This window comes from Aotus nancymaae, unplaced genomic scaffold (genome assembly GCF_030222135.1).
Source record: "Aotus nancymaae isolate 86718 unplaced genomic scaffold, 86718_ANA_hifiasm-v0.15.2.pri h1tg000007l, whole genome shotgun sequence".
Lineage (NCBI taxonomy): Eukaryota > Metazoa > Chordata > Mammalia > Primates > Aotidae > Aotus > Aotus nancymaae.
The window spans coordinates 59,427,225-59,450,079 of record NW_026988418.1 but is presented as its reverse complement, the minus strand read 5'-3'; the positions used below and the strand labels follow the sequence as shown (position 1 = coordinate 59,450,079).

The 22,855-nt window shown below is 45.5% G+C and overlaps 1 protein-coding gene across 1 annotated transcript in view; it reads right to left on the bottom strand.

The window, feature by feature from the left end:
• Nucleotides 1-22,855, bottom strand: part of CASQ2 (calsequestrin 2) — a 72,113-nt gene that overhangs the window by 4,483 nt on the left and 44,775 nt on the right. The window contains exons 6-9 of the mRNA XM_012458880.3: nt 22,485-22,615; nt 21,023-21,068; nt 13,428-13,482; nt 447-547 (exon numbers count right to left, since the gene is read on the bottom strand). Coding sequence (XP_012314303.1) covers nt 447-547; nt 13,428-13,482; nt 21,023-21,068; nt 22,485-22,615 — 333 coding nt within the window. The remainder of the gene's footprint in view (nt 1-446; nt 548-13,427; nt 13,483-21,022; nt 21,069-22,484; nt 22,616-22,855) is intronic.

Here is a 22,855-nt window from a genome sequence, read left to right as displayed (position 1 = left end):
ATGTTCTGTTTCTCTCCACCAAGTTCTGAACTCGAGGCAAAATGTTCATCTCTGATTTTTATTACTCAGTCATTCAGGTGGCCTCAGAATGATGGTCACCACCCAGAAAATAAAAGTAGTTCTGGAGACAGGGAGTGGAGTAATGAGGAGCAGCTCTGGAGCTGCTGCCGAAGAAGTTGACCCTGCTTCACCTGGGTGGGCTCCCAAGGGTCAAGGGTCTTCAACTCCTGGTCTCCAGGGAGTGAGAACACTAAGTCTAACCCTTTCAGTGTCGGCACCAGGCCCCAAGTTCAATACTGCGCCAAGGGCTAAGGCCTTCCACACTGGATGGGGGCCGCCACTGGGTTTCTTCAAGTGTTCCTGCCTATTCCACCTCCTCGGATGCTAAACGCAATCGTGAGGCTGTGACAGCGACAGAGGGTGGGGCGCTGGCTGGAGCCACTCACCAGAGGAAAGTCGTCGGGGTCGATCCACAGGATGCTCAGGTCGGGGTTGTCAGTATTGTCCCGGGCAACCTGTTTCAGGATCTCCAGGAATTCGTAGCCATCTGAAGCAGGATTCAAGAGAGTTGAGTAACCCCTGCACACACACAGCTTCTAATGTTGAGAGCAGAGAGTGTGGTTTTTCCATGAGGACTTCTTAGGCCATTTGCTGCTTACCCTCAATTATAGGATTACTCTATAGAATGAGTCAGATGAAAGCTCCAGGCACAAAGCAGCTTATACAAAGGAAACAATAAAAAATTTGAACAAAGGATTAAAAGTTCACAGAGAACTGGCTGGTTTTTAACTGGAAGCCAAACTTCATTTGTGAAGAGTGCCCAGCCTTGGGTCAGAAAGTCAGTCCCAGAACAGAGAAACTCCTGCCTGTCCTCACTGATCCTCCGCCATCTCTTGAAACAGATACTTTGCTGTCCCTCAGAGTCCCCAGTAACACTTGCTCTAGGGACCAAAAATGTTTAACCCTGGACCCTTAGTTATCTACAACCTGGAATTCCTAAAACCTTCCAACCAAGCGAGCTTCTGATTTACAGTTGGTTTCACAGCTCTGAGAGAGTAAACGGGCTTCCCTCCCTCCTTCCCTTCCTCCCTCCCTCCCCTTTTCCTTGTATACCGTGCACTCCCTCTGTTCAGTCAGCAGCAGTCATTGCCCCAGGGTCGGGATGATTCATAAGAAAAGCAGAGAGGAGCATTATAAGCTTCAAGAACACGAACTTTTTAGCTTTAAAAGCTAAAATCTTGAAGGACTGGGAGCATACAATTTTTGCCATAAACAAAAATTGTAGGAGAATGTTTAGTAAGAGATAACAAATTCTCAGCTGTCAGCACCACTCCCCAACCCCCAACTAGAAACTGAAAAAATAGTTCAGATTTTGGAAGGTCCCTGAGAATAATAAACTGTTCCTGTGTGTGTGTGTGTGTGTGTGTGTGTGTGTGTGCATGCACACGTGTTTGTGTGTATTCGTGTGTGTGCATGTGCAGAAACACAAGCCATGTGTGCATGTGTGTCCATGTAAAGAATCTCCATTGTCTCAGGGAATCACGAGAGTGTAGAAGACCCATGATGTGTTTCAGAATTAAACTCAGGCAAATGAAAAGATTCCAGAATCCCTTGGAGAACCCCCTAGTACAGGAGCACTAGGGCAGAAAAGCCTACCTGAAGGCCCCATGGAATTGTCTGTCATTCTAAGGAACTTGGACACGCCAGGAGGGGAGGCAGATCAGAACTAGTCCTATAGTTGGGATGGAGAGGACCAGTGGTAACCTGCTTGGAGCAAGAGCCAGAGGTCAGACAGAACGACAGACTTCTTTGTAGATGCCAGCATGGACAGATGATGGTGACCCGTACCAGATGTACACCCCACTCAGCTATGCCTGGGAATCAGAAGCCCCTGGACCCCTCCGGATGGTGGGGTTGGGGTGAAGGGCCATTAATTCCCAGACCCAGCTCCCACCATTCAGTGGTATACACTCAAAATTGAAATTTAGGTTCAGTTCTAAATAATAAAGTTACATTTCTTGCATAGCTGAATTTGTGGCTTGAAATTTATATCTTGAATACAAGCAACTCACCAGCTGCTGGGGAATTCTATGTGGTAACTGTGTTTGCTTTGCAAAGTTTTTCTGCTTTTGCCTGGAGTCTCAGCAAACTTGAGCTCCTCCCTATGGCCTCTGTTTAGCAAACCTCTCCTTTCTCCAGGAATGCTGGCTTTTGTTTGGCTATTTTGGACTCTTGGTAAATTTTTTTCTACACTTCCTTATCTCTAATGCATTCCAGGCAAAATGCATACTATTCTTAGCAACTCTGCTTTGAGTTTTTGAGTTGGTGTAGTCACTGTTGCTAGCTCACACTGAAGATTCAGGCTGAGACCCCCTTAGGCCTTATTACCTGGGAAGCACAGCGACCTCTAGTGGAAAAGAAGTTTCTCTTTTTTTTCTTTCTTTCTTTTTTTGAGGGTCTCTGTTGCCCAGGCTGGTGTGCGTGGTGGGATCATAGCAGCTCACTTCAGCCTCCACCTCCTAGGCTCAAGTGATCCTCCTGTGTCAGCCTCACCAGTGGCTAAAACAACAGGTGTGTGCCACTATGCCCAGCTGTTTTTTTTTTTTTTTAATTTTTATTGTTTTATTTTTGTAGAGACAGAGGTCTCATATTGTTGCCCAGGTTGGTTTTGAACTCCTGGGCTCAAGAGATCCTCCTGCTTCAGCTTCCCAAGTGCAGGATTACAGGCATGAATCACTGTGCTAGGCCATAGAAGGGGTCTTTATGGCCGGTAGCCACTTCCTGCAGAGAGGCAGAGTGTACCTAGGTGATCTTTTAATCTATGCTCATAACCAGATTGCAAATGAAAGTATGACAGACAGCAGAGATTGGCAGGTCCCTAAGCTTTAGACTTCATTTATCTGTCATTGCGGGGCTGGGGGTGGAGGTGGGGTAGCGGTACTACTCCTGCTGCCTGTAGGTGGAACAGAAGGTCCTGCCCCTGCAGTGTCTCACTGGCTGCCATGTGTGGACACTCTGGGTCCTCCTTTGGCCATGTGTCTGTCACAGGAGAGGGAAATATGGTGCCAGCTTGGTTATCTGTAGAGATAGGAATCATAATACTCAGACCACAGGAGGAATTCCTCCAAAACAACTTCAGTTACTGTTTTTAGCTGCAGAAAATAAAGAAATAATAATCAGTGAGGTGACACTGCCAGTATTTTAAAAGACGAGAGAGAATCAAATATAAAAGGGATGGGACAAATCTGAAATTCACAAAGAGGATGAAATGGAACAGCACAGACCCAGATGAAAGCAGAAAGTAAGCTTGAGGTGCAAGAGACGGCTTCACATAAAGGAGAGGAGAGACTAGGCAGGCACAAGCCTTGTGGAGGGGCAGGGTCTGTGACCCAGAGCTACAAGCGGAATACACAACGGAGCGCTGTTGTTTTCTTATGGGAAAAACTCACTTAACATTGGGATTCATCAAAAGGAATGTCGTATACAAGAACATACATACTACATTTCTATTTGACATTCTAGAGCAGGTTAACAGATGAAAATGAAAACTGAACTGTGCTAGAAAAATCAACTGGATTGTAGTTTTTATGTAACTACATAATGTAATTGAACTCCGGTCTTAAGTTTGCACGTCTGGAGCCACTTCCACTGTCTCCTACCCTCTGAGTGAAGTCAAAAGTGTGGCTCAATGCCCATTTTTAAGAAAATGAAAGGGTTTTGATTTTTTGTTGTTGTTTTTTTTTTGAGACTGAGTCTCACTTTGTCACCCAGGCTAGAGTGCAGTGGTGTGATCTAGGCTCACTGTAAACTCCACCTCCTGGGTTCAAGTAATTCTCCGCCTCAGCCTCCTGAGCAGCTGAGATTACAAGTGCCTGCCACCACGCCCAGCTAATTTTTGTATTTTTAGTAGAGACGGGGTTTCACCACCTCGGCCAGGCTGGTCTTGAACTCCTGACCTCATGATCCACCTGCCTTGGCTTCCCAAAGTGCTAAGCCACCGTGCTCGGCCAAAAGGTTTTTGTGAGGAGAATATTCTTTGTGTCTATGGAGAAGCAAATCAATCTCAAAAACCATTCACAGAATAAATTAATAAATAAGGTTGACATTAAAGCTGAAAAAGTTTCACAGAATAAATTAATAAATAAGGTTGACATTAAAGCTGAAAAAGTTTCCTCTAGATCCAAGGGCAGGTTTCTGATGTTCAGGGTGATGAATTCTGTAATGGGCAATGTCTATGTCCCTGAATATTTTCAATAACAGAACAGAGTCCATTCTTCAGGGGATCAGCCCAGCATGACCCTTAAACACACAGAGGGTCAAATGACCTTGGCCAAGGTCCTGGTTGTACACTTAGAGTGTGACTTAAAGCAAATTATTTAATGCCTGTCTCCTCATCTGTAAAACGGGGATGATTACAATGACAGTATCTACTTCATCGGGTGGCTGTGACTTAAATGAATCAGTATCTCTGAAGCACTTCGTGCCTGGAATATAGCAAGCTTTAGCCATTATTCTACTTAAATTATCTGACGTTCTATGTTCGAAGGCAAGGAAGCTGGCTGGAACTCCCTAAGCCTGGCCATTCCTCCGTTCATTTACCACATCCGTATTAAGTTCAGTGATCTGGGCACCGGGAGTGGGTTAGAAGCAGTCTTGCATCCATGTGGTAGGGAATATGATTGCAGAAAATCACATCAAAGACAGTAGAGCGTGGGGCAGATCCTTTCCGCTCCTATTACCGATTCTGTGACTAAAGGCTTCAGGGATGGCTGTACCAGCTGGTGTGACTACAAGAACCCTACCCTTAATAACTGGGTCAGGGAAAGATTTAATTCCTTTGCTTTTAAGGCATTAGCCTGTGTGGCTATTCCTGATCGGAGGCTTACAAGCCTTACACGCTCTCCTCTTCAGACCCCAGCCTTGAGCGCAGACCTGTTAGAATGGATTCTCATTAATCTGGGAAAGTGAGTTAAAGCAGCTAACCTAGTCTCACATGTATTCAGTTGCTAAAATTGTATGTCACAATTCAGTTTTTTTCCAAAGAGAGCTTCCGTTTTCTTTGTGAAACTGGCAGGTCCCCTGGAAAAGGGAAAAATTATCTGGATCCTCCCTTTTTGACCAGGAAGGCAGGTCCCACCTCAGCCTCCCAAAGTGCTGGGATTACAGGCATAAGCCACCACGCCCAGTCACATTTCACTTTTGTAATTAGATATTAAGCAAGGACTAGTCCACTGTTAAAATTATACGGATGAATGAGTTTGAAATGAGTAAATGTTTCCTTTATCAGTGGTAGACATGGCCTGGAGGCCTTTCAAGATTGTGGTCATGTATGTTTCAGAAGGAATATAGCCTATACTTCAAAAAAGTATATAAAGAAAAAGGGGGAAATGCTGTTCAGAGATGTGTAGGTTAACAGTTACCTAGACATAGCAAGCAGAGGACTGTTCTCTGCAGTTATCAGATAAGCATCAGTTCTCAAAACCAGAAGACACTCCTGCAACACAGACATTCCAAATCTCCAGGTAGGTGAATAGCCCCCACTCAGAACATTGGTCTCTTTTGAATATTTCCAGGATGGAGACCCTTTGACCTTGCTAAAGGCTGCTTGATCATTCTAACAGCCAAAAATCTTATCTTTGTATCCAACTGAAATCTCCTTTTTTCACATGATGTTTACTCCCCAATTTCTTCCTTTATGGACACAGGACGTTGTTCTTTTTTGTTTTGTTTTGAGATGGGGTCTCACTCCGGTGTGCAGGCTGAAATGCAGTGATATAATCGTGGCTCACTGCAGCCTTGACTTCCCAGGCTCAAGTAATTCTCCCATCTCAGCCTCCTAAGTAGCTGGGACCAGAGGTGCATGCCACCATGCAGTTAATTTTTTAAATTATTATTTGTAAAGATGAGATCTCTCTGTGTTGCCCAGGCCGGTCTTGAACTCCTGGGTTCAAGCGATCTTCCCACCTCAGCCTCCCAAAGTGCTGGGATTATAGGCGTGAGCCACCACTCCCAGCCAGGACACAGGGCATTGTTCTTCATATGCAGAAAGTCTATAATCATGCTGCTCCAACCTTTACTTTATGAGTCTCTATTGAACACTTACTGGGTATGGAGTACTTTTGCGTTTGATTTTTATGACTAGTCTTGATGGAAGTTGGGAAAATTTTATCATGTCCATTTTAAAGAGGATGGATTTAAGACCCAAGGAGAGCAAATGACTTCCCTAGCATCACACGCGAGCAAATGGTAGAGCTGGGAGTTGAACTCAGGTCTTAAGTCTGCACATCTAGAGCCAATTCCACTGTCTCCTACCCTCTGAGGTCTCCGCACTCCCACCAATGTTGCTGCCATCTTGCTTCCTTGAGTTTGTGCTTGAGATGTTTAAGCCCAGTGTGAAAGCTTCAACATCAGGGAAGCAGGGGCTGGGGCACTAAGGAACCTGTCCATGGGGCAGCCCCGGGGGCTGGCTGGCCTCTGCCTTCCCACGGAAGGGTCCCTTCCCCTCCTTCAAGCCATGCTGCCAAGCCCTCGCCTCCCAGAAGCTGCAGGGCGATGGTTGGCTAACTCAGAGATGGCTCTGAGTGGGGCTGGCGTCTCAGAGATGGATGTAAATAAAGACACCTGGTGCTGTGAGAACTGCAATTCCTCCCCTGCCACTCTGCCTTGGAGTCCTTAGAGACCATGACCCATGGCCAAGGGATACACGTTGAGTCAGGAGGTTTCCCACGGCAAGCGAGCGGCCTCTGGGAATCACATCTTTGTGGGAGGAGAAACTGGTGATTATCCTCTCCTGTTTCCCTGGCAGGGACTGGTGGGAATGAGCCTTTGTCAAGCCCTAGGGGACCTGTCCCAGGCCAAGCACAGCCATGTCAGGACACAAGGCCACATTCGGCAGAGCTCACGTGTCTCCGATCAAGCAGTGGCCCGGGGGTCAACAGGCCCGAAGCACGCAGCAGCCCGGGAGTGGACGGGCCCACAGTGTGCAGTTGCCCGGGAGTGGACGGGCCCGCAGCACACAGCCTGCCCTGCCCTGCTCTCTGTCCTCATGGCCGCACTCCTGAAGGAGCTGGCTGTGCTCACTCCACAAAGGCACTGAAAGGAACACTTCCGGACTCCATGCCGTGGGAAGTTCTGGGCCTCAGGGTCTCTGCTCCTCTGAGGAGCAGCCTGGGCTTGGTAAGGCCAAGCCCTTCTCGTGGGGTCCTGCCCTTGCTTGTGTGGCAGCTGGACAGATAAACGGCCAGGGCTGCGGCCATACAGTCCAGAGGTTGTATCTAAAGAGGGCACTGGGTCTGGAGTTTAAAGACCTTGCACAGGTCACTCAACCTCTCCCCTTTCATTTCCTCCTCTGAAAGTGGAGCGAAAAGCTGCCACACGACCTCTCGAGCATGTTGACAATAACAAGATGGCATCAGCATGTGGACTGGGTAAAGTGTGTAGGGAGGCACACGCAGGAGGACCTCATAAAGACTCTCTGTCTCCTTCCTTCCCCTCCTCCACCCCCATCAAACTCTCACTCATTTTAAGTTTTTTTCTTTCCACTACTTTCATCCTTCATTGATGGGAAGAGTTTTTTGTTTTTTTTTTCTCCATCAGGTAGGTGTAATCTGAGTGCCCATAACAGCTTAAGCCCAGAGCCAGGGGCTGAGACACAAGGGTGTGTGTAGGACAGGTCGTCTCTCAGAAAGGCTTGTTGGTCTCTAGGCCACTGCTCACTCAGTAAGTATAGAATTCTCAGAAAGCAGCCCAGCATCTGAACTAGACCCTTTGGGAAATCTCAGAAGGACAGACAAGGCCAGGAGCTGTCTTCTGACAAGATGGAATTGCCAAGAAGTCACGTGTGAGAGTCAGACATCCGTGTAGGACAGGGGACATTATCTGGGCCCCACGGCTGGGAGATGCACCTGAGACGTGCATACGCCCTTACCTCAGCCCTCTTTCTCTGCCTGTCTTCTCCTGGCCCTAGGAACCCAGAATTGGTGAACAAGTCAAATGACATGGTGTCATGATGAAGAGAAGCTTAAGCTGGTGGTGACAGAGCCCAGACTTAGGGCTAGAATGCTGAGTTTGAATCCTAGTTCTATCACTGATTAGCCATGTGAGCTGGGGAGATTATTTAATTTCTTTGTCCCTGCATTTTCTCATCTGTACACCAGGGAAGATGATCAAAACAGCACCTAACACGATGGGTTGTTGCAAAGGTTAAATGTGTTGATATTTGTTAAGTGCTTAGAATAATGTTCAACACATGGTAAGAACCAGGCCAGGCGCAGTGGCTCATACTCATAATTCCAGCACTTTGGGAGGCCAAGGCAGGCAGATCACCTAAGGTCAGGAGTTCGAGACCAGCCTGGCCAGCACAGTGAAACCCCTTCTCTACTAAAAATACAAAAATTAGCCAGGTGTGGGGGCGAGCGCCTATAATCCCAGCTACTTGGGAGGCTGAGGCAGAAGAATTGCTTAAACCCTGGAGGTGGAGGTTGCAGTGAGCCGAGATGGCACCACTGCACTCCAGCCTGGGCAACAGAGGGAGATTCTGTCACAAAAAAAAAAAAAAAGAAAAGAAAAGAAAAAAGAACCAAATTTAAAATCAAAAGTTCAAAGAAGTGGTCCTAGTTGAGACAATTAGTCTCAAAAAGATTTTTACAAGAACCTGAAGCAGTGGAAGCTTGGGTGGAACAGGGCTTGGAGACCTTCCTTCCAGGGCCTGTCACTAATTCTGTTCCACATGCGCAGACAGCAGCCTGTCCTTGCATTTCCAGCTTGTTAGCGCTAATATTCCCGGTGCCCTTTGAGGATATCCTTCCAGCATGCACTCATGTAGAAACGCCGCTTTGCAAACCTTTCATCATGTTTTATAAAGAAGATGTCAGCCTGACACAGACATATCTAGGGGTGGTGAGGAAGAGAGTGGTTCATTTTCAAACCTGTCAGATGAGCAGCTCTGGCAGGCACTTTGAGTGCAGGAGCTGGAAGAAGAGGAGCAGCACTACCAGGCAATGGATAAAAGCACAGCGCTGGGAAATGCCGTTCCCAGCCAGGCCTGCCTGAGAACATGGGATGAGTACAGCAGGAGAGATCAAGCGATTAGGCTCCAGGGCCAGGAGAGCAGACCCTGCCTCCTGGCAGGTGGGGGTGGGGGTAGGGCTTTGCTGCCTGCCCTCAGCTTTCTACAATGGGTGAACTCAAGTTCTTGGCCATGAAGGTCATGTCAGAACTACTTGAAGAAAGTGTTTGGGGAGTCTGGATCACTGGGATGTATGGTTGTTGCTGCTGTATAATCTTAGATCCCAAACCCAAACAGTCAGTGGGAGAAAGCTGGACTTTTCCTCCCTAACGAGGCTCTCAAGCTTCCAGGTGGTTTTGCGCTCTTCTCACCTCCCCCTGCTCACCTGCCCCTGCTCACCTTCTCCAGCACAGTGCAGCAGCATTGCACGTGCTCAGAGCCTGCGCTGGCTGGGACATTGTTTGGAGCTGGTGTGACAGGGTGGACTGCGCACAGAGGAGGCCCTCAGGGAAATCTAAGCTCGATTTTCACCGTGCTTATAGCCCTGTGATAAGCATGCCATTGCACTGCCCTGGGTCTCTGCTTTCTTGTCTTTCAAATGTTGGAAGTGGAGAAGGTGGCAAAGGGCAATAGAGAAGTAGGAAGGGGGACCGAATGATCACTTAGCACAAGGCTCTGCTATGGGCTTACATGGCACTCAGAGTTGCTACCCTGACAACTTCATATAACTCTACGGCAGGGCCTCGTGGTTAAGGGTGTGGGCTGGGAAGCCAGGCAACCTCAGCATCATTCCAATTTTATGCTTCCCAGTGAGGTAAGCTCTCTCAGCCTCAGCTTCCTCAGCTGTAAAATGGGAATAAAATAACACCTTCCTCATGGAGTTCTTGTGTACATGTAAGTACACATTAAGTGACAATGTGTACTTATATGTACACATCTTCCTCATGGTCATGATGTATTTAGAGGTCAAGACAGCCTGCTTGAATTTGAATCTTGGCTTAGATACAGTGAGTGATTTATTTAACCTCTAAAACTCGTGGTCTTCACCTGACGCTAGAATAATAATCATCGTGCACATATGACAGAGTGGCTTTAGCTGCTAAATGAGGTCATCTACATAAAGCTCCTAGCAAGGTTCCTCAACGTTGTTAGCTCTTTAAGAACTGTATTATTTTCCTGGATGTAGAATCTTCTTCTTTGGGGCAGAGGGGATAGGTGTTTGGTTGGGGCGAAAGGCCATGTCTAACTTGTTAGCAAGAGCAAAGGCATGCAGAGGGACTGTCTTGCAGGAATGAAATTCCTAGTCCCACAGTCAGGCCCCTCGCCCCAGGTTACACATCAGTATCTGTGAGTAAATCACTGATTAACCACAAATTCAGTCAGGGACTTTCGCAGACAAGCCTTTCCCTTTCCCAGCCCTGAGTGGCAAGGCCCTCGCTCACGGAAGATGCTTTTAGAGCTCCTACCCTTCCCCCCACCCTTGCCTCAGTGCATGCTTACAGCTTCCCAGTACAAGCCCCAGCTTGGGTTCTAGTGGGGAAAGGCACAGCTTCCGGCCCAGGGATATTTGTGCAGGGAGGAGGTGGAAGTAGTTTCTGGAGCTTGATTCATTACAGCAGCAATCTCGGTCAAACAGGTTCCTGCAACTTCAGGGAGGCCTCTTTGTTCCATTGTTCCAAAGAGCCAGACAGGCTTCCCCACAACCCTGGACAGGGGCAAGTGAGGCGAGGAAGGAGCCCCCGGGAGTCTGGCCAGCAGGCTGCTGCCCATGGCAACTACATCTCTGTTCACATAACACCAGGGATCCGATTCTGTTTGATTCTAGCTTGTAAACCTTAGGCAATGGGCTTCCTTTGCTATTTGCTCCTCCAGGGCAGAGTGGTGACCAGAATCTGTGGGAAACCCACTGAAACCACGCTGGCTTTTTTTGAACGGGTGGAGACAAGGGCTAGATCTTGTTGAAAAGTGAAAACGCCAAGAGAGTGCTCAGATAATTTACAGCATAAATTTGGTTTTCACACAATGGAATATTATTTGTCCCATATCATTGGTACACCATGAAAACATCATGCTAAGTGAAAGATGCCACACACAAAAGGCTATATATTAAATGAATCCATTTATATGAAATGTAGGTAATTCCTGCTTGCAGGGTGGGTAAGAGGGGAATGGGAATGACTGCTAATGGCTATTTTCCAAAATGTTCCAGAATTAGATACTGATTATGTTTGTACAACTTTGTGAATATACTAAAAACCACTGAAGTCTTTACTTTAAAAGGGTTACTATCATGGTATATGAATTAGATCATGATTTTAAAAATCATATGATTAAAAATGTGAGTTTCACACTATGAGAAACTATGTAGGCTATTAGTGTATTGCCAAAAAAGGGAAGGAAAAGCTGGTCTGAGAGTGAAGATTTTGGGGCTCCATCTTGTTTGGTCATCTAACTCTCTAATCATCTGCCAGACAAATGTTTATTGAGACCTACCATGTGTCAAGACACTGCAATAATCAGCTATGCATTAATGAACAAGGAGATCTGTTCCCCCTCATGCTCTGCCACTAACTGCGTTCTCTTGGGCAGTTGGTTTAGCTTCCCCAAGCCTCTGTTTCTTGATCGTCCACTGGAAGTCATCCCTAGATCTCTCCCTGTGAGTATACAAGAGACTGAGGTCCCCAGCAGACATCGTGAAAGTCTACATTCCCTTGTGTTCTCTGGTTACATTCTGGGTTGTCCCAGGGTTTCCAAAATGCACTTTAGAATGTCTGATTCCACTTTCTCTTGGGGACTCTCTGTCTCACAGAGCACTGCCATAGGGAATCAGCATTTTGCTCGCTGCAAAATTAATTTTCCTGCACTTCACTCTCCACTAGGGTTGAAAAAAGTGAAACCAGAGAAAAGTTGTCCAAGTTCCGAAAACAAAGTTACTCATCTATTTATAGGATCATCTTGCACTTTTAAAGTAAGTTGCTCATTTTCCCCAGTTCTCATTATTTAGGGGATTATTTTCTATTTGATTTCCTAAGCACAGACAATATTTTATGGATCAAAGTATACATTTATCCTATTTTAAGGTAAAATTGTGATTGACATGGCAAAATTGGTAAATAAACTTTTAATGTGAACAGAATTTTACACATGCACACACACACATGCACACACAGCCCCCGTAAAGCTGGTATGTTTTAATATCCTCCCCAGTGCCCAGTGTACGTTCTTGTGTTTGGGCTGCAAAGCAGAATGTTTGAGAGCATCTCCAGAAACATTTTATAAACACAACCAGGGAAAAAAAATCCTGGTAGGCTTCCCACACAATCAGCAACAATCATGAAGCTGGCTTGCCCTCTGGCCCACTTCTAGTCACGGCTTACTACCCCAGGATAATGTGGCCCTTGTCATAAGACTCGTCCATTTTCTGTCCTATAGATAAAATTTAAGACATGGTGTGATGATAAATTATATGCTTTGGATCTGTGTCCCTCACCCAAATGTCCTGTTGAAATGTAATTCCCAGTGCTGGAGGTGGGCCTGGTGGGAGGTGATTGACTCGTGGGGGCGGTCACTCATGGTTCAACACCTTGCCCCGCTTGGTGCTGCCATCACAGTAGTGAGTTTTCACAAGATCTGGTTATATAAAAGTACGTGGCACCTCCCCACCACCTTGGTCCTACTCCCACTTTGCCTTTCGCCTTGAGTAAAAGCTTCCTGAGGCCTCCCCAGAAGCAGATGCTGCCCTGTTTTCTGTACAGCCTGAAGAACTGTGAGCCAATTAAGCTTCTTTTCTTTATAAATTATCCAGTCTCCGGTATTTCTTTATAGCAATGTGAGAATGGATGAATACAATAAGATTTCCATTTGAGTTTCTCTTTAAGTTCTTCATACCAGTAAAACTACTGATGCTGGCTGGTCTAAAAGGCCAAGCAAGGAGCTGACTTATGGAAGAATGAAGTTTCCACATCCTCATGATTTCATCCCTCATACCCCGATTAATCAATGACCGCAATTTTCCAGGCCCCCACCTTCCATGATCCTCTTAAGAATCCTTGCCTAGAACCCCTCAAAGACTTGGATCTGAGGCTTGCGAATCCCTCCCCTTACCCATTTGGCAGCCTTGAGATTATTAAACTCTTTCTCTGCTGCAAATCCCACTGACTCAGTGTGTTGGTTCATTGCTGTGCAGTGGATGTAGGACTCTGGTAGTCTATAAGATTCTGATTTGTTCACACCTTTTCTTCTCTTAGCTGTGTGCACAATTGAAAACAAACTCACACTTAATGAGTGACCACCAGGGGGTGCCCAATATCTTACAGTTGCATTGTGGATGGGATGTGAGGGAAGAGAAAGGTGAGGGCTGACAAAGGTGAGAAATCAGTTCTTGCTAAACGTGTGAAAGGGCAAAGTGAAGGTTTCCTACCTGGGTCACTCTTCTCTGCAAAAGCCACAATGTGGATCCCATTCAAATCATCTTCCTGTAGGAGAAAAGAATCAAAAGTTATACTTCCAGCTGGAGGGATACAAAAGGCTGAGCCAGGGACAGGGACTCAGAAGCTGGAATGGAAATAGGAGAGGTGGGAAGAGGCATGGAGGGGGAGACGAACACAGAGGCAAAGAGGAGTACAGTGGGGCTCACATTAAGGAAGGAATGCTGATGAGCAACTGGAAGGAATGCATAGGGTTTTGATCAAAGATTCAGATAAATGAGTTTGCAAGGCAGGAAAATACCAACCACACACAAGACATTAGCACTAAATGAGTCTCACTCCTGTGGTCTGGTGGTTCCAGGAGAGCAGCAGTAAAAGGCAAAATGAGAAAGAACATAAGTCTGGTTTATCAGGAGATCTGAGGGCAACGGTGGCTCCAGAGGCAGCCCAGTAAATGAGCCGTCAGCCTCTGTTTCAGTAATTTACCACTGGCAGATACAGTCAGTGATGTACCAGGTTACGGAGGCTTCCTAATGCTGCAGACAGATACTGAAACTATTCCCAAATGGATGGCAGACAGGAATGACGGAGGTCAGTTAGGATGTGGGCTGGTGTTGTTCACACGAGAATTGCATACAAGGGTTGTGCTTCCCTGTTAGGACCCTGCCTGCAGAACCCATGAGTATAGGGAACACTTTGCTGACTGTGACCTCTAGGTGACTTCCTTGAAGTCCTTGCCAAGTCAGTATAGGCCTCCAGTGCATTGCTGACGCTGCAGGAAGAGTCTGGAATTTGAGTGTAGGGAAGGTTGAGGGTGTGTGACTGAGAAAAGTGTGTGTGGCTGTGGGGACAGGGGCAGGAAGAAGAACCTAGAGAGAGTATTTAAGTCTATGGGGCAAACAAGGGGCATTTCATGTTTCTACACCGAGGACAGCAAGGCCTTGTGTCTCCTTTGCAATGATTATTCCTGGAGGAAGAGGAGCTAGAGCTTGGAAGGGGCTCTGCTATCAGAAATGTGATTCTCAGGAGACCTGGAGAGGAATATGTGTGAGAAAGAGGCACCCGTGGACAAAGCCGAGTGCATACTGATGATGAGACACGGGGAGAGGTATGCTTTGGTGCCCTGGATGTCATATCAGAATCATCCTATGGAAAAACCTCCAGGCGTCTCAACCTTCCATGATCTCTGTTTCCATTTCAATTGATTTTAATGCTGGTGCAATCCTATCTAAATGCTAATTTTTTTCCTTTGAGTTTGGAATGGACAAAACCTCCACAAATTCTAAGAAAGATTAAATGGAAAATATTATTATTAAAAACAAGAGAGTGGGCACTGCCTTGGTCAGATTTCTCTGGGGAATTTAATTTTACAGACAAATGCATGTGTGTGCCCATGTGAGCCAGCTTATTACTCAAATCCAACGGCAACCAGAAGGGGAGTCTGAGGTTTCACTGTTTTACATTTGCTATTATCTCCAGACAGAATATCCCGATCAGTTCTCATTAGGCTAGCCTGTGTCTCTGTCTCCTGCCAGCAGAAGGAAATGAGTGCTGTTAACTCTGTGAAGCTGACTTCATTTCTGTGTGCCCTTCTAGAACGCATTTGGAAATTGGCTTTAGAATTAAGAATCCATATTTGTTTTCTAGGAGGCTGCTCATAACACGGCTGTCACTCCCCAGATCCAAGATGGTTCCTGGAGGGAGCACTGTCACCAAGGGAAAGAGCCTATCTCTTTGTGGGTCACAAATATTCAGCGCACGGACCTGTATTCCACATCCACAAGGAAGCAGGCCAGAGCTAGATGCCAGGCATTTTCAAGTAATAAAGTCACAGAGCAAGAATCCAAGGGCAACCTGGCAAGTCGGAGTTACTCAGTGAGAACCCAGCTTGCACAGGGCAGGAAGAGCCGCGCGGGCTTGAGGACTGAGAACCCCCCAGGGCCTCTCTGAATACCACAGCCTTTGCTACTCAGATCTCTCATTTGGTCTTTAGGTCACATTGTCTTGGAAATTCTCTTTCCAATTGCATGAATCTTCCCTCCTCAACTAGATGGTGAGCTCACTGAAAAAAAGGATTATGCCTAAAAATAACAATGATGATTAAAATGACAACAGTATCTGCCATTTGCCACTTTTTCTGTACTTACTTTGTAAGTACATTATCTTGAAATCTCGTAAGAAAGTCTTACTGATGCTTGAAGAATCAAAGTAACTTACCTCAGGCCACAGAACTAATAGTGACAGAAGGGGTATTCGAGCCAGTTCTGTCTGGTCCCAAAGCCCACTGTCTAGGTCCATTCTGGCTGCTGTAACAATGTATCAAAAACTGGGTAGCTTATAAACAACAGAAATTTATTTCTCTCTGTTATGGAGGCTGAGAAATCAAGACACCGGCAGATTTGGTGTCTGGCGAGGGCTGCTTTCTGGCTCAGAAACGGTGCTTTCATGCTGTGTCCTCACGGTGGAAGGGACCAGCTAGCTCTCTGGTCACTAATCTCAACATGAGGGTTGAGCCCTCAAGACCTAATTGCTTCCCAAAGGCCCACCTCCTAACACCATTACCTTGGAGGCTATGATTCCCGTGTATGAACTTTGGGGGGAACACAAAAATTCGGACCATAGCACCCGTCCTCTTTTTTTCTCACCACCACCAGCAGAACAGCATCCATGAATTGATTGCCCCCTGCAGGATTTGCAGAAGACGTTGCAAACCTGGGTCAACGGCTCTTAAGTTGAAAGAGGCTGGAAAGAGACCCACATATAAAGGAACCAAGTGCAAGATTTTCCAAAGAACTGGAGATTTGGGAGTAACTTCGGGGAACCCCTTCCTTTGGATTCCCCAGCACTTTGTACACCCCTCTGTCACAGCAGTGAGCATACTGGGCTGGCTTTGTGTGTCTTGAGACTGTTCCATCTACTCAATCTGAGGTCCTAAGGACAGGACAGCAATGTTCATTTTTATAACCTCATTGCTTAGCACAGAGGTTCTTTTGAATACCTAGAGACTCAAAGGAGTATGTCAATAAAAGCTTTACTCATTGAAGAAAATTAGAAAATATTAGGTATACCAAGAAGAAACTATACTTATCAATTACCTACCAACCACATATGTTACCACTTAATATTTCACCCAGTTTCCTTCCAGTCTCTGTTGAATGTTTGTTCTCATGTTGAATGAAGAGATGCAAAGAAAAAAATGCAGTTAAAATTAGCAGGCTCCCTATTTAAGGTGCAGTGGAGTGACCTAGATGCTAGTCTGGAGGTCTCTGACCCCATCTTGAAAGTGCTTTGCTGTTGCAGTAGAGGGAGGCTTCTTTTAGAAGAAATTACTGACTCTCCTTCCCTGTGGGCAGTTCCCCAGAACTGTAGCTGGCTGGATGGAGGGTGGAGTCTCCAAGGTGAATGATAGATCAGCACTGGGTCTCTTTTTGCCCTGCCTCACCTTGACATTCTTTGAATATTTAAAATAAATAGCTTTCCAATGTACACAAAGCAAATATTACCAGGCACCAGTTTCTTTAGTAATCATGTGTGATGTGTTTTCTATGGCCTGCATCTTTAAAAACCTGCACAATTGGAGAGAGAGAAAGAACAATAGTTGTTTTAGCTCTAGCTAGCTTTCCCATCTTAGTTAAATATTTTGTAATGTCTGGGGAAATGGACGTCCGGGGAAGTGGACGACCGGAGAAGTGGATGTTGAAGGTTCTTTTCTTTTCTTTCTTTCTTTTTTTTTTTTTTTTTTTTGAGACAGGGTTTTACTCTGTTGCCCAGGTTGGAGTGCAGTGGCACATCTTAGCTCACTGCAGACTTTGCCTCCCAGGCTCAAGGGATCCACCTGCCTCAGCCTCCCAAGTAGCTGGGACCGTAGGCACACACCACTACACCCAGCTAATTTTTGTATTTTTTGCAGAGACAGGGTTTTCTTATGTTGCCCAGGCTGGTCCCAAATTCCTTGACTCAAGCAATTCACCCACCTCAGCCTCCCAAAGTGCTGAAACTACAGACATGAGCCACCTTGCCTGGCCAAAGATAAAGACTTTAAAGTTTATTAACTGGTCACTTTCCACAACCACATCTGTGGTTTAAGTTGCTGTGGCCACGTGGCCCACAAAGACGCCACTCTTTAGAGCAGTGCCCTGCTAGGGGGCACAGGTAGAAGAAGGGGTATGGAAAGTGACTCCTCAGAGGTCCCTTGGATGGACTGATTCCTGTTTCTCCCTTTCAAGGAAACAGAGATGACACTGGAGGGTCCTGTCCTGCCTTCCCTCTCTAGATGGAGACTTGAATGAGGGACTGACTAGGTCTGGTTAGGGCTCCTGGGGTAAGTCATGGGGCTGTTCCAGAATGGGGAGGGACGGAATAAACCATTTCAGTTGCCCTTCTCTCTACCTGGTTAAATTCAGTGTGCTATCTTTTCCCCAAGTAGAGAACAATTCAATATACAATAATGTGGAGAATATGAGCCATCACCATTATTTTATGTTATGGCAAAAGACTGTCATTTATCTTATTCATTAAATGAAAAGAAAGCAGAGAATGAGTTCCAATGAAACCCAACAGTGAACTTCCTTTCTGAACATCTGCCTCTAATATGCCAAGAGGGAGTATTTCTGCAGCCATGTGGGATATGTGAGGACACAGGCTCACCATCTACAGAACACCATGGTCTCAGGTGTGATACTGCTATAATAGGAAGGAAAGTCCTGGGAGAAGGGGTCCATAGTGTTTTACTCCCTCCTTTCCTGGAACCTAGATAATTGAGACTTGCCGCTTAGGAATAAAGACAATATAAAGAAAAACACTGAAGATAAAGCCATAGCAGAAAAGAGCATCAGTAATGACCTCAATTTAAAGGATAGTTTGTATCATGAAAGACAAATACCAATATCCTGTTCCAGACTAAAGGTGACTAAAGAAGTATGAGCAAGCCAGACGTGGTGGCTCATGCCTGAAATACCTCCTGCCTTTGGAGGCTGAGGCGAGAGGATCACCTGAGGTCAGGAGTTCAAGACCAGCCTGGTCAATGTGGTGAAACCCCGTCTCTACCAAAAACATAAAAGTTAGCCAGGCGTGGTGGTGTGCACCTGTAATCCCAGCTACTTGGGAGGCTGAGGGAGGAGAATTGCTTGAACTTGGGAGGCAGAGGTTGCAACAAGCCAAGATGGCGCCACTGCACTCCAGCCTGTATGACAGAGGAAGAATCCATCTCAAAAATAATAACATATAAAAGAAAAAGAAACATAAGGAAATGCAAGTGTGAGATCCTGGATTGGATTTGGGCCAAGAAAAAGAGAAGTTTTTCTTTTGCAGTAAAGGACATTGGTGGGACAACTGGGCAATTTGAATAATGGTAGTAAACTTACTGTATCCGTGTTAATTTCCTGATTTTGATAATTCTCTCTATCTATCTATATCTGTCTATCATCTATCTATCTATGTGTCTATGTAGATAGAGAGAACGCATGGTAAGATGTTAACATTTGGGAAATCTAGGTGAAAAGATAATGAAGTTCTTTGCACCATGTTTGTATGTCTGAAATTATTTTAGGGTAAAAAGTAAAAACAATTTTTAAAAGAAATATTTTAAAGCACTATTATATCCTTTTGCTATTATTATTTTAAAATATGTTATAAGACTCTCCTTTTTTTTTTCTTTTTTGAGACAGGGTTTCACTTTGTTGCCCAGGCTAGAGTGCAGTGGGGCAATCACAGCTCACTGCAACCTCTGCCTCCTGTATTAAAGTGATTCTCTTATGTCAGCCTCCTGAGTAGCTGGGACTACAGGCGCCTGCTACCACACCCAGCTAGTTTTTGTATTTTTTGGTAGGAATAGGGTTTCACCATGTTGGCCAGGCTGGTCTCAAACTCCTAATGTTAAGTGATCCACCCACCTTGGCCTCCCAAAGTACTGGGATTACAGACATGAGTCACCATGCCTCGCAATAAGACCGTTTTAATATCTTTGAAAGGTTTAAATGTTAGGAAAGTTTGTGTCTATTGTGCTGAGTTGTTATTAAATAGTCCACTCCTCTGGACTGGATTATTTACCCTTCGGTGTCTTGTGAAATGTTTGCTCTACCTTCAAACATCCAAGTAAGTTACAGACCAGTAAAATAGTGTCAAGTTACTCCCTGGTTTTGTTTATCCATCACTTCAAAGTATTAAATAGACAAATACTTCCGTGTTAATTCCTTTCTCTTCCTCCCCATCCCTCATCCCAAATGACCCCTTGTGGGCACATGGTCACTCTGGGGAGGCATTCTGCAGAGAACATGAGGTTTGGCTCCAGATGGCCGACATTTAAGTTCCAAGAACTAATGCTTATTAGTTATGTGTCCCTTAGTGATTAATCTATATGAGCATCGGTTTCTCGATATGTAAAATGGGGCTAAAATAATACTTGGTTTTGTTTGTTTGTGGGAACAGAGTCTTGCTGTGTTGCCCAGGCTGGAGTGCAGTGGCATGATCACAGCTCACTGAAGCCTCAAGCTACTGGGCTCAAACAATCCTCCCACCTCAACTTCCCAAGTAGCTGGGCTGCAGGGGTGCCAATGCCTGGCTGATTAATAATATTTGTTTGACATCACTTTCTAGAGCTATTGGAAGATCCAAGTAAAAGGATGCATTAAATGCTTTGAAAAATGCTCCACAGCCTTTGTTACTTATGAAATTCTGTGCAAAGCTGAGGTGTGAGTCGGGGGTTTATCTCCACGGCCCTCTTTCTAACACTATTTGAGCTGCCCGACATATTATCCGTGACACAGACCTAGAGGACGAGTTGGCTCAGCTGTTTGCCTGTGCCTTCAGCTGATATTTTAAAAAAACAGCTACCATATTCTGAATTCTTCATATCATTGATCCTTATAAAAAGTCCAAATTGTAGATGAGGAAATTCAGACAGCTTAGAAAGGCCACATGACTTGACGTAGGACACAAAGCTACTAGGTGGCAGATTCTGGACTTGAACCCAAGTGTCTATGATGTTATAGTCTGAGTTCCTTCCACTGTGTTACTCTGTGGTTCTGGCGGTCAATGAACAGAAGCTATATCACCATGGAAAATAAACTCAGAGCAATTTTGCCTAGTGAGTAGTACCAAAGAGGCTTAGTTGATCCATGGAGAACTGTGTTTTAATTGAGCATGACATTGTCCTTGTTTTTGTTTTGTTTTATTTTTTTGAAACAGGGTCTCACTGTGTTGCCCAGGCTGGAGTACAGCATCACAGTCACAGCTCACTGCAGACTTGACCTCCCAAGCTCAAGCAATCCTCCTGCCTTGGCCTCCCAAGTAGCTGGAACTCCAGGCACATGCCCCATGCTCGGCTATTTTTTGTAGAGACAGGGTTTTGCTATGTTGCCCAGGCTGCTCTCAGACTCCTGAACTCAGGTGGTCCCTGGCCCCAGCCTCCCAAAGTGCTGGGATTACAGGTGTGAGCCATCGTACCTGGACTATCCATGTTTCAGATACTCATCTAGACATCCACTCAGCCAAATAAAACTTGGTTTGTTCGGGGACTGAATCTAAGAAGCACTCCTCTTGGGGACTATACTCATCTCTACAAGGCAAAGAGAGTTTGCCACTTTCTTACCCATGTTTCAAACATTTCTTCTGGGCGCAGGCGACGTAGAGTGGGTCTGAAAAAAAATAAAAAGAAGGAGCTTCCTTGAGTAGGGATCCCTGTGGCAGATACTGCAGCCACGGCATGGTGAAATGTAAAATGAGATGCTGGTTTATTGGCAAGGCATGGAGAGCCCTAAGAGCCCACTCGTCCCCTAAGGAAACAGATCTGCTCTGCTCTGCTGTGTCAGACAGTGAGCTGGGCCTAAGCCACTCAGCCTTTTCACAGACCCACTGATCCAAGGATTATGAGGTCTGTTACGAACAGTGGGTCAGAGGGCACAGGGCCAGCTCATTCCCAGGGCAAGATGCCATAGATGGGCACCAGTCTGGAGAGCCCACAGCAGGCCAGAATAGGCAACCTGAGGGGAGAAACAGGAAATCTCGGATTTTGTAGGTCAAAACTGCCTTTGTTTTATCATCTGGGGGATCCATCAAAAGTCCTTTAGGGATGTTTGGGGGAGCAGATAGGATCTATATTTTGCTCATAGTTTCATTTCTTTAAAAATACTGGCACATAGAGCTGGGTATATTAATATTTGTCCCTCCAAGAGCTGCCTTTCTGAAGTAACTAGGACTGTCCAGGTGAGGAGAATCACAGTTCTTCAGGTCCAAGGAACGTACTCGTGCACATGTCGGCTAGGGTGGTGGACAAGCCAGTGAGCCTACCGCCGTGTTCCATATTCCCATATCATTACTCCCTCAGGAGCAGGGGTCAAAAAACTACAGCTGGTGGGACAAATCCAGCCAGGACCTCCTGTTTTCCTAAATAAACTTTTACTGGGATACAGCCACACCCATCTGTTTATACATGATCCGTGCTGCTTTCATGCCACAGCTGCAGAGTTAAGCAGTCGCAACAGACGCCATCTGGCCCACAGAACCTGAAATATCTACTATTTTGTTCTTTACAGAAAAAGTTTGCTGATCCATGCTAGAGCTACACTAAGTGGCAACAAACATTCCTCTCCCAGAAGTTTTATGCATAGAGTGCTCATCTTTGGCTAAGTTACTTAACTACTGAGTCCAATTCCTTGATCTGCAAAATTGGGATAATAATAATTACTCCATAAGGTTGGAGATTAGATAAAATAGTTTTCCTAAAGCACTCAGCATGGTTATTGGTATATGGAAACTTTCACTAAATTTCTATCATTCCTAGTATAGAATTATATTTATATCTTGCCCTGGCTTTGAGGGAATTTGCTGACTGAGGGATTTATCAAACCCTGCTTGTAGGTGCAGACTTACATTCAGAAGTAATAATGTCCCTGGTAGTCACCACTGATCAACAAAGCCATACTACTGAGTTCTGTACTGCTGGGGTACTAAATAGGTTGTTGCTCTTGGCGCATCTGAAATGTTAGCACAGAGAGGTTCTTCTCCATTCCCCAGCCCCCAGCCCCACAGCCCCTGCATGCCATCTCAGGCACCTTTGGTGTTCCTTCACAAACTCCACAAGCTCCTCTTCCGTGTACGGTTTGTTGGGGATGGCAATGGGCTCATCCATAAATGGCTCATAGAAGTCAACTTCATTCATCTTCAAGGATAATTTCTTTGCAACCTGTAACCATTAGAAATAAGACAAAGTTTATGCGAATGCTAGTCTAGAATAGCAATGTGTTGTCCATCTAAGATAAGTGTGTATGTTCTCTGGCAAAGACATTAAAAAAACTTGTACAGTTTTAAATTCAATGTTGAAGTGTTATGAACTCCATCACCCAAGTCCTGGCTAGACTAATCTTCTTTTGTGATCAAAGAAGGAAAAAGACTTATCTAGAAAATGAGGGTCAGGCAGGGGCAG